The sequence below is a fragment of the Stigmatopora nigra genome, chromosome 22 (assembly GCF_051989575.1).
Source record: "Stigmatopora nigra isolate UIUO_SnigA chromosome 22, RoL_Snig_1.1, whole genome shotgun sequence".
Lineage (NCBI taxonomy): Eukaryota > Metazoa > Chordata > Actinopteri > Syngnathiformes > Syngnathidae > Stigmatopora > Stigmatopora nigra.
Genome location: NC_135529.1, coordinates 5,383,155 through 5,395,363, shown reverse-complemented (window position 1 = coordinate 5,395,363; position 12,209 = coordinate 5,383,155). Strand labels below are relative to the sequence as shown.

At 40.5% G+C, this 12,209-nt stretch overlaps 1 protein-coding gene across 1 annotated transcript; it reads right to left on the bottom strand.

Annotated features, from left to right (window-relative positions):
• Positions 1-314: 314 nt before the first annotated feature.
• Positions 315-11,855, bottom strand: LOC144215811 (protein phosphatase Slingshot homolog 1-like). The gene is made up of 15 exons (XM_077744970.1): positions 11,652-11,855; positions 9,936-9,973; positions 7,301-7,401; positions 6,692-6,756; positions 6,005-6,126; positions 5,762-5,830; positions 5,617-5,682; positions 5,164-5,358; positions 4,941-5,034; positions 4,516-4,644; positions 4,378-4,424; positions 4,148-4,294; positions 3,515-3,715; positions 2,665-3,370; positions 315-2,562 (listed from the first exon to the last, which is right to left on the bottom strand). Exons 1-15 carry the CDS (start codon positions 11,730-11,732, stop codon positions 1,561-1,563), a joined length of 3,063 nt encoding a protein of 1,020 aa, XP_077601096.1. The 5' UTR covers positions 11,733-11,855; the 3' UTR covers positions 315-1,560.
• Positions 11,856-12,209: the final 354 nt, after the last annotated feature.

The following is a 12,209-nucleotide window of genomic DNA, read 5'->3' as shown; positions in this document are numbered from 1 at the left end:
GGTGGGGAAAGCTGAAAGTTATATAACCTGGCTGTTAAGAATACTAACGGTCTCCAGCCAAAACACACAGATGACATCGCTTACACGTCATGATGTAACACACACGTACAGCATCAAAGTCAAGTCACTGGCCAGACATTTGCTTCCAAGGCGTTAAAATGCACATCTGCAGCAAGCGTCTTGTGAAATAAGCCTTTCTTAATTGCCTTCTTCCGACTTCCCGTAGGCAGAATGTTCAGTTTAAAAAAAATAATAATAATCACAGTAATCCCATTACCAATGCTATTCATAATCAAAATAAGCAGACGTCTACCTTATGTTATGAAAAACGTGTTTATTTTCATAATTAACACATACAGTACATTATTTAACATAAAAAGTGCAATATGCATTCAAACTACAGCAATGTACAGTACAAAAGTTACTGCATATGGGTTAAAAAAAAACATGGTCACCAAAAATGATGTAACCTAGTGTGATCATGGTTTTAAAAAAACAAAACGGATATGAGCATAAAATTATAACAGCAATAAGCCCTACAACTCCCTCAAGTTTTTTTCCCATTTCTCCCAAATGTGCAAAATGGTGTGACAGCATTTAAATACATGATTGACATGATTATACTGTACAGCTTCAATTTGATGAGACAGCCATAGAGCTTTGGTTTTTCACATTTAAAAAATAATGACTTTTAGGTTGGCAAGAATTTAAAAAAAAGTTCATAGAACTATGGCAGGAAAAGAAAAAAAAAGATATGAAATATTGTTTTGCATTAGACAGATCTGAAGCCACACAGCATGACAACTCACTGCTTTCCCAAAGATCACAAAATGGATGATGACTGGTGAGGGGAATGACATAGTTATTTTGGAAGATAGCATGTGTACCATTATATAAAATAACATTTAAAAAAAAGAAAACAGTGCAAAGAAACAACAGACAGCCAGAAATAATTCTGATGTTTGTTGAAGACAGTAAAAAGCCGAGCTTTCTCTCTCCACTTTTCGTCTCGATTCTCTCATTCAAGTTCACACTTTGTCACACATTGATTTCGTCACTATCTCAACTTCAGCAAGAAACAGCTCTCCATGAATTCAACATGAAGGCCTATGGCATCTAAAACAAAGAACAGTGTATTAAACAACTTTGCAATTATTAACACTTTTACAACAACTCTTTCTGACAGGAAAAGAAGTTCATTTCTTCATACTTTTGTACTGGACTGGTCAACTAAAAATACAGATTTGTTAGTATTTACCAGCTACTACGCACTGTCAATTAAAAGGTTGCAGTGAACCTCTTTTCCTTCTGCCTGAAACTTTGTGCCGCTGTGGTGTAAAACACAAGGCACTTGTTTATCCCAACCGAGTCAGAGTTGAACTGATGGCTTCTCTTGTCGTCAGATACAGCAATGTGACTTACACCGTCAAAGCCGTTTGACAAAAAAATGTGGCAAATATGTGAATGCTCTGTAGATATTCTTCCATTCCACAATCTGTACAAACCTCCGCAACACTACGTGGTGTGAGGTGAGGGGGCGCAGGAGTACACCTGTGTGCGTCAGCTTATGGGCTCCCCTGCTAGAGCTTTCTCTGGAGTGTGCAAGTCCTTGCAGGGGCGAGATTGAGCGGGGATGCAAGGGGACTCCCACTCCAAGCTTGGCCCTGGCTCGGGAGAAAGGGAGAGAAGGAGAAGTGTTCCCGCATCTGAAGAACAGGCAGAGCACAGGTCCTCGGAGGAGAGATTGAGACTATCCAATTTAGCCAGGGAATTGGAGCGTTTGAGCCTGGACGAGACGGTGAGGCCCGCCAAACGCATCCGCGTCTCAATTTCTTGCGCCCTCTGACGAACCAGGCCGGGCTTTCCTCTCACGCTGCGCAGGCTGTCGGTGCTGGAGCTGCGCGTCAGTGCGTTGGTGGGAGTGAGCATCCCCGACCCCACCACCCCCAACAAGGCTTCGTTGGTGAGTGGAACAACCAGTGGCTGTAACCTTACTTGGCACGGCGTAGATGATTTGAGTAGGTCTCTAGGGAAGCCTGGAAACTCTTCCTTGTTTGACATTTGACAAGCGTGCAAAGGCTTCAGAGAATGCAGGCCCTCTTGGGGCAAACCCCAAAGTCTCTCCAGTCTCTCTGCGTGACGGCGAACCACTCCCGACCTCTGCGTCTCGACCGAGTTATCCTTGGCCGGTGTATCTTCAAGCATATCCATTGACATCAGCTCAGGGAGAACTTCTGAAGAGCCTACGGAAAACCTATTCTCACACTCCATGTTCACGGGCGACAGATTGTCACAGTCTGGCAACCTGACAGCGAGAGGAGATTCTCTGGTTTGCTGCGGTGTGTCGGGCAGCGTGGGAGAAGCAAAGGAAGCACTCTTGGCACAGTCGGAAAGAGACACCGTTGAACACACAAGGTTTTTACAAGAGGTCTGGGATTGCTGTAATGGAGCACTTGCGACTTGACGAGGACTGGACTTAAGGCAAGGATCTGAAACAGATGTGGGAGAAATGTCCCTCCAAGAACATAAAGATATGTCAGCTGCAAGAGGGGTGGCCTTTCCCTATAAAGAGAGAAGTGGAGAATGTTACACATTGTTGGTGGGGAAATGTGGAAGGTCTTACGATACAAAGCCTCCATTTCGGATTTGTAAACAAAAACTCACATTGAAGTTCTGATGAGAGGTAAAACGGTTGTTGTTATTGGAATTTTCATTTAGGGTTGCCAGGTCCATGCCATTGCTGTCGACATCGGCTTCCACCTCTACATCTTGCGTTTCCCCTGTTCCTCCACCGCCGTCCCCACCCCCACCTTCATCCGGCTGCATGAGAACCTCCATGTCCGCTTCCTCCTTTTGCACATCTTCTTCATCCTCTTCCTCTACGGTGCTAAACTCTAGCCGCAGACGCAGCTCCTCCAGTGGCTCTGGCCCACGATTGCAGGTCTGGGCTGCGGTGCCCTCTGCTGTAGACCCGAAATGGGGAATCCCCAGACCGTCTCGCCCATCAAATGCCTCATCGTCCAGCAGGGCGTCTCGCTCCACATCCTCGATTTCAATGAAGACTTTCTCCATGCCGAGAAGAGGGGGACCACGTACAGGTGTGGAGGGCTCACTGTCCAATGCCGAGTCGGAAAGCCTCCGAAAATAGTAGTTGTTGTAGGCGGGGTCGATTTCCAGAGCTACTTTTCGGCAAGGGGAGGGGCACGCTGCACCTTTACCGGGCAGGGCGTCTTCACAGCAGAGAGACATCACGGGCTCTGGGGTCAGGTGGTCGCCCTCTTCCTCACCGCAGCATTGGGTCAACACCTGGTGGCCCTCGGCCATCTCGCAGTCTGTGTCCGGGTGCCACAGCTTGTTGTGACGCTGTTTGCTGCATATAGTAGAAATTAAGTTTAAATATACACATGTTGAAAAAAATTGGTTTGGTTGGCCACGCTTTACTGAGGAGAGTAAAAACCCACTATGGCCAGTGAAATGAGAATATAATGTAGACATTTAAAACAATGTAGTGTACCTCGCATCAAGAATGCCCTCGTACTCTGCCAGCTGTCTCATGAAACTTGGGTTAGGTCGTGTGATGCTCCTCTTTTCCTTAACAAAGTTGTATGCCTTCTCTAGTGACCAGCCGTATTCTTTCATGGCGTACGCGATGACTGTGGAGGCAGATCGGCTGACGCCCATCTTACAGTGAACAAGACACTTGGCGAAGTTTTTTCTGAGGGGGGAAAATGCAGTCGTTAGCCATTTTGACTTTTGACAAATCATCATTCAGTACTTAGAGAAAATAGCGATTCAAATGGGTCACTTTTGAGAATGTATAGAAGATGCGATATAATATTCATAGGTGAATGTATTTTGACCACATACAACATTGTCCATCCAACATTTTAGCATTTCAGTATTTTTGCAAAGAGCAAGATGGCACAATTTCTAACATCAAAAAGGTGATTCAAGTCCTCCATTCTATTGCATTGAAAAAAAGAGCACCAAAATGGAAGCCACCTGTTGCATTCCGACTTTCAGACAAGAAACAAATGTTAACTTTTTGTTAGTATTTGCTGATTGGCAACTTAAGAACAGACCTAAATCATTTGAGGAATTGAATACCTAAATGGTATGAGCAAAAATATTTCCCATGAGTACTCACTTTGCTTTAACAATAAAGTTGTACGTATCATTCCAGTGTGCCAGCAGGTCAGTGGCCTCTTCGTCATAAACACGGACATTGTGATAACTGAATGTGCCGGGAAAAAAGTTGTCGATCTCTCGAGTTACATTGAGGATATATCGCACTCTGAGGAAGGAAGGATGGATAGAGGTCAGTCATTTGCTCGGATGACACTCAATATATTTTGTTTACAGAATGAAATAAATCACCCGGTCTCTTGCAGTTCTTCCAAATTTGAAGCATTCCATTCAGAGCCCTGCAAAGAAAGAACAAATATATCGGTGAGACATAGTATATTATTCTTATTCTTTTCAGACAGATTGGCGAGACAATATAAGCTGTTTTACCAGGTAGACGTGGTCAAATATGAGTGTAGCTTTGTCCATCTGGCCCAAAATCAACAGCATTTCATTGTCGATGAACTCTTTGAATTCCTTGAGGTTGCAGCTCATGTGCTGCTCCAACTCTGTGCGGATCTAATCAAAGAAATACCATCATATATCATCGAACGCAGTCTCAATGTTCTCTAGCATCATAAGATAGAACAATGTTATAGCTTGCGATCAAAGTGAATTAACCATGCGAAAAAAAATCCTCAACCTTTTATCAAAGAATTGTGCATTTTTAAATAAAATAATCTCTTATTTAGGGTAATAGGTTACTAGTTGGTACACCAGTAAAGTGGCAAATAGTAGAATGGGAACACACTCGTTGTCAAATTAATAATGAATAAAAATGCCTAAGACTATAGTCATAACTGAGTCACATTCACCTGTTTGCACGTGACATTCTCGAGATCTTGGCATGTCATGATACTTCGGAGTTTGGCTCTAATAAGGCACTCTGTTCTCTCTCGTTCTGAAGGCCTGTCAAAAGATGAATGTTTGTGTTATACATATAAAGAATACACTATGGCAAAAATGATACTTTCAACAATGAGGCTTAGAATCAGTTTAAGTCACGTTCAGATTTTTACGTAATTTTTGATGACTGACTTGTCGACAAACATAGTAGGCGAGTCTGGACGTGTGGATTCCAAGTCTTTCATGGTGTTCCACTCATTGATGCAACTCTGCTCTGAAGCAATGCAGCTTTCGTAGTAACCCATCCAAGTGAGAGCCATACCCCCGGGGAAATAGTTGTGCCTACGGGACACCTCGCAAGCCTTGTGGAGCACCTGGAGAGCTGACCTAGATTTTAGGTTAAGATCATGGAAGCCAATCAGAATGGTCTCAACCATAACAGTCAACCATCAAATGTCATACTAGACTCCCAACTTAAGTAGTGTGCAAAACATTCATTTCCAGCAGATGGCATACCAATGCAGTCGCTAATAAAAATAAATAAATTAAAAAAACCTTTCTGATAGAGATTGTGTACTTCCGCACAGTCATATATTATAGGTTGTGCTATGTGCTGAAAGAGGACTGCTGTATACGATTACTCACCACATAGCCTGCACTGATACAGGTTTGAAGACATGAGTCCGCCCTGCCGTGTTGACAGTAAATCCTCTGGGGGGTGGAAACAAAACAGATGGTCACCACTTTTGCAGTTTCGATCAAAATAGCAAAATATTACTATGGCACTCACCCATCTCCATCTAGATGGATTTTACTGTCACTCCACAGTGGCAACACCATGCCAATCGAACAGCTTTTGCTGGTAGAAATATGAAAACAAAGTTATATGTTGTCAAAAGGGCAAATGTTACGCAAAGAGAAATGTGAGTGGGCACAGCAGTGAAAAATAAACTCAAAAGTAAAAATCCTGGCCATGCACAAAAACATCAAAATGGGTTTTATTCATAAGAACCCATTCTAACTGCCTTCTCACCAGTCTTTGTTGGTAAAGTCGATTCCCAGTAGGATGTTTTCTTCCGTGTCTTGCCGTCCGCTAGTGTACACAACCACCATATATCGCACACGATCTAACCACGCACTCTCCAGCCGCACGGCCTACGCAGAAGCATACAATGCACATTCATTTCAATGGCATGATACATATCTAGGTTCAACAAGAACGTGCTGACTGCCATAAGTATTTGTGGTGCTGCCACACCAAATTACATGCAATCTCTGTACAGAAAATTGTCAGTTTCATCTCTTTATGCTGGTAATGGATAGTGCTTCAAGGCATCATATTAACACAGACACCATGGAAACATCTTGTCATACTCTCAAAAGCATACTGTTAAAACCTGTTCACATAACTAATAATTACACACAACAACTAGACTATTTTTGGCAAATAATACATAGCATTCTACAGGGTTGACTAGGCCAGGCAAGCCACTGCAACGTACTATGTGTACAGGGATAGGGTCCGACACCCCCTGCAACCATTGTGAGAATAAGCGGACCGGAAAATGAAGGAACACCATGCAAAATTAGTGATCAAGAGGGTGCTTTGATATCAAGAATTATTGATTCAATTTTAGAATAAAGTTGTGACGTGAAAAAAAACATAATATAATATGTGCAGTAAATACTTTGCAGCTGCACATTTTATTTTTCCCCTCACCAGTTTGATCCGGTCCTCCGAGCGCAGAATGTTAATCATCACCTGTAGATGTTGAGGTAAGTCCCCTGTAGAAGAAAAAAGTGTGGAAAAAAATTGTATCAGTGATTCAATTGAATTCCTCTTTATGTTGCTTAAGTTAAAATGGATGGGGAAACAGGGTAAGTAGGGTCAACCTTAATGTGACACAACTGTTGATGGGAAACAAAGGTTTAAATACGTCAACAACAGGAGAAGCGACAACCGGTATAGGTGTCAGCCTGACAGGTTTTAATTACAACTTTGAAGAGAAAACGGAAAGTACTCAACTGGTTACGTACACTGCAAACTAGGACAATTTCTAACCTTAAGTTGTCACAAAATTCTGATTAAAAAAATATTGCTAATGTATTAGGGTATTAGAGAATAGTGTCAACAAAATATTGAATGTTGTAATTGAAAATGTATGGAAAAATATCAACAGTAGTGAAGTGAGTGCTGGGGTAAGATAGAGTTGATATCTTCAATGGACCAGAGAAAAATCAAGCCTGAAAAAAACGACGACTAGACCATTTATGTAGAGAAATGGGCTAATATTCAGAACTAGTGGTTGATGTTTGTTGTGGTTCTCACCTGCATGTTTGTGGTGGGGGTGCACTTTTTGGCCTTGCTGAGAGCTTCCTTGTTGTAGAAAGAGCGCGGCACCTTTCACCATGAAGAAGCTCTCACTGAGGCTAGAAAACAAAAAAACAGGTAAATCAGTAGATGCTACAGATCATATCCCATAAGATTCAGGTTTGGCTAATGATTGACATCAGCTAATTAAAAAAAGTGATTCCTCCAGGCAGAACTCATTCCAATTCTCTAGAGAAAAATGACTGTGAGTACATTCATTGTTGGGCTTGGCAGGGAATCTTAGCCACCCTCCTCTGCAGGCAAGCCATGACATCATTAGGAAAGTTCAAAACTCTTGAATGACAGGTACACACTACAATTTAGTTCATTAAGAAAAGCTAAAAGGAAAATATTTTCCCTTGACACAAATGAAAAGGTACACTAAATCATGTCAAAAAGAGTTATTATTCAAAAATCATGTGGGAAAGACTGAGTATTGGAAAATTTAGAGTTGTGCTGAGGAAATGCAAGGCAATTAATTTAGCAAAAATATAATCAAATTATCTAATTGCGTAGTGCAATAACATTGCACAAAAATATTGGGGCATTATGTGGTAACTGAAAATAACAAAAGATTAATAAAAACCTTGGATAACAACTAATTAACCCATTGACTAGAGCATTACTTTAACTAGTCTGAGTTCCTAATTTGCTAATTGTAACTAATAACAATAAAAAGATCAGAATAACCATTTTTATTACAACACACACTTTATAGGTTACTATTTAGACACAAATAAGTTGTGCATACTAGTGCCATCCAGAAGAGCAGACCAGCACCAAACAGCCCATTTTAAAAGAACAATGCATTTTCTTTTGTGAGCCTCACAATACATTGACTCCGCCCTATGCAACAGAGGGAGAGAAAAAAAAGTTCCGCGAAACAAAGCGTGTGGGTTGGGACTTGGACACTTTTCAAACGAGAGCTTTTGTCCCACTGTGATGGATTTAGTTTTAGTTTGTTGAATGAGTGAGATTTACAAGTGTCAGGGGGCCTGGGGTAATAATGGATAAATATGAGGCTGAAGCAATAGAAAAGGAGACAAACAGATGCTTCCTGCTCAGTACGGTGGGCACATTCCAGCTGCTCATTTCAATGGCAAAATTAAGATAGAGTTCAAAAGACCGAGATTAGGATAGAATTAGCTCCTCCCAAAACAACAACAACAACAACAAAACAATAACAACTGCATCAAATGTCAAAGAAAAACTCCAGCGTGTCATCCTCTCATACTGCCTATGTAAACTTGATTTGCTTTTATTTCAAATTTTCTGATGAAACATGAAGCCCTGGGGAATATAGCTTTTAAAATGTACGTTTTTCCATGTCAAAAAAGTTTCAAAGAAATCTTTGTAGTCTGAAGTAAATGCAAAAATTAAAACAGTGACAATTTCATGTTATTTCAATAATTGATGAACTATTTATTTTCATGTGTGTGCGCCAATGTTTAAAGAATACTGGAAATTAACACTAGAATAAAAATTTGCCCATAAAACAGTGATCTTAGTTCCCATGCTAAAGAATAGTAAAGTTGACTCACACACGCTCCATCTCACTACGGGTCAACATAGCAGCTTCCACCAAAAAAGGTAGCTTCATTACAGCCTCCTGGATGGCTTCTTTAAACAGATGCATCCTGATGAATCAATACTTTCTTTTTTACTAGCCTTCAAGAAAAAATGAGCCATGAAACTGCATCGGTACTGAGCCTTGACCCTATTGCTCTGCTGAGTGATAGACTGAAAGCGACTGTCAGACAGCCTAGAATCATCCACTCTGCTTGGTTCGCTTCAAGATTCCACTCCTTCTGGTGCCCCCTCCCTTTGAGCGTCTGTGTGTGTGTGTGCCTCAGACAGCATGAACATGCTGTCGTGTCTCCCCGCCGCCAGAAAACTATCACAATCCTGCTTGTCTAATTTGTCTACGCAGCCACAAAGTGACAAAAGCCATTCATAAGCCTTCTCTTACTGAAGACAGACGTCCTTGTGTTGAGATGTACTTTCTCATCCAGCAGGTGAAAATTTTTGTTTTTTGTGCTCCTGTTAAAATTGGCACAGTACATGGCAATCATTTTCTTTAAACTTGTTTTGCCGGTGTAAATAAATGTCCGCATACAGAATCTTGTCTTGCTGTTTTGTATCTTCCAATTTTGATTGTGGCAAACAGTGCACAGTCAATACTTGACAATAGAATAAAAGCACAAAAGACCCAAACAAAAATGTCAACCAAAATATTTACAGGATAGAAAAGTAATTATCAATTTTGGTAGGTTATTTTACATATATAGTGTGCTGCTGCTGCTGCTTTGGGTCAGCAAGTTCTATGCTGATATAAAACATGAAATACAATGTTATATTTGCTTACAACTTACAAATAGTACTTTAGCTTTGATATACACTGGTGCTTAGTTGAAGTATGTGTCAGCAGAACAATAAATATGTAAAAAATGTGAACAATCTTTAGGCGAGACATGACTTGCCTTATGTATAGATTGCTGTATGCCCTGCTTTGAACCATACTTAAACACTATATGCATAAAATATTTTAAATGCTGAAAAATTCAAAAATTAAGAAATGTGAAAGAACCTTTACCTTTGATTTATCCGCCGTTCATCTTCGCTCCCCAAATCCTGAAATAAAATACATTAAATTAGACAAAAAAAAATTCATCTTCAGTCCTGAAAATTGAAATGTCATGTTAATGGATCTCCTGTATCATGCTACTTTGCATCCAGATGCATCAAGAAATCTGAAATCAATGCTAGTATATCATCATCCACGCCTTATTATGGGAGTACTTAATCATGACTGATGAATTTTCAATATATCCTCAAATGCTCAGTTGGTAATAATAATAATTAAAAAAAATAATCTAAATATAACATGCACATGTTTAGTGCTCATTCTAATCTGAGCCCAAGAAATACACACAGTCATGGCAAGACCCATACAAGCGTGAACTGCACATTATGTACCAAATGGTGAAGGTATATGCAGATGGGAATGATCATTTTTGATCATTATTATGCAACGATAATGCGTTTCACTTTCTTTCATGTGCTCTTGTATTGTGAATCAGGTTTAAAGGACATTAACATATGTGACATTACTGTTTACGCTCTCTTTTCCTGCAGTAGTACTCAAACACTGCACCCACTCCTCATCGAGTCGATGACATCATAGCTGCAGCAGCTTTAACTGTTCCATGTCAACGGACATCTTTGGGTTGAGCCACCCACTTATAGATGCATTCTTAAATTATATTATATTATCAAAATGAAATAATATAAGAATAGGTAAATATTGGGTAACAGCTAAAGAATGTGTATTCAATACGTACTAGGTTATTTGTGAAAAAATATTGCAGCAACCACTTTGTATTGATTCAAGATGGGACAAAATGTAAAGGCACAAATATTCATAATAATTTTAAATAGACCAGGCTGATATAAGTAGGAGTGATCCACACTAAGAATCACAGTAGAAGAATAGAAAATTGAGAAATGACAATAAAATGTTGATCAGTTTGTCTGTATTTTATAAAGTCTCTCATAGTGACAGATGCTGATTTTCGTGCCAAATCCAAACTAAAATATAAAATACAAGGGAGTACAGATGGCACAGTACATATTAGGTCGTTGCTAAACTTAGTTGACAGCGCCCCCATCTGATCATGAAGACGAGGGGTATCAACTCTTAAAAATCTAAATTGAAAGTTACTGTCATTTTCAACCAAACATACATGCAAGGCAACCAAGTAAGCCCCAAATCGACATAATAAAGCCACGATCAGGGGGAGAAATTCATCTGATCTATGACAGTTGCCTGCTTACTGTCCCAAAGCCATGTTACGATTTAAACAGTAATATGACAAGGCAAGGCATCAAATAAAACACGACCATTTGGCTTAACATCAAAAATGTCTAACAGTGAGCAAACGGTAGCTTAGAGGACAGTTGCGTGATTTTCTCTGTGATAATACTAGTGTGCCGAGCAGATTGTTTAATCAAATTAAAGAGACATTTTCACAGCTATCCTGTCACGTCATGAACTAGCTAACGTTAGCTCCATTGCCAATAAGTGCATCGCAAGCTCAACTTTATTAAAAAACAAAACATCCTTTAAAACAGATGCAATGGAAACATGGCTTCGCTAACCACATGACGCCAAAAAGCAAAAAAAAAAACGGCAGTAAATTCAAGCAAAATGGAGCCTTTTCGTTTCCCCCGAATTAGCATTTGCCTATAAACACCACGACATATATTGGATTTAATTCATCCAACGGCCACCCCCTTGGAGGAAACAAACCTCGCCCGCAGTGGTGGTCGCGGTGCTGGCGGTGGACGCGGCGCTGGGGGTCGGGGACCGCTGCAGAGTCACTAACGCCATGACTGGAAGCGGCCAGCGGCCGTTGTGGCCTGGTCAGCTGCCTGCTAGCGATGGATGCCCGGCTAAAGATCCGCCTGGGCTGGCGCCGACTCAATGAACAGATGGACGCATGGGGGGCGGTAGAGAGTCCAACCTCCGCCGCGTCATGACACTTTCAATCCAAGCATATAGTATAGTACTATAATATATAGTATTATTGCCACAGGGTTTGAAAAGGAGAGGACTAAAATGCTTCAAAAGGCACACTTCATTTAGAAGTCACCAGAAACGATAAAAGTGGAATTTGAAGCTTAAAAATCAACTTTCAACTACTACTGCCATTGACAGCAAACAACGTCAAATCCGTTGAAACAGAGGGACATAGTTGTTTGGAAGAGATTTGACATGTTCAATATGTCATTGTATCATTATTAATAGCTGATCTTGTATTTTATTTATATTATATCTGATCTTGTATTGTATTTATATTATATCTGA

What these genes read in the sequence shown, in the direction of transcription:
- LOC144215811 (XM_077744970.1), bottom strand. Translation starts at nt 11,732, where the DNA reads ATGGCGTTAGTGACTCTGCAGCGGTCCCCGACCCCCAGCGCCGCGTCC. An exon ending in GAACGGCGGATAAATCAAAG is followed by an intron (nt 7,402 to 9,935) that starts GTAAAGGTTCTT and finishes TTTGTTTTCTAG; the next exon opens with CCTCAGTGAGAGCTTCTTCA. An exon ending in TATTTGACCACGTCTACCTG is followed by an intron (nt 4,425 to 4,515) that starts GTAAAACAGCTT and finishes CTTTCTTTGCAG; the next exon opens with GGCTCTGAATGGAATGCTTC.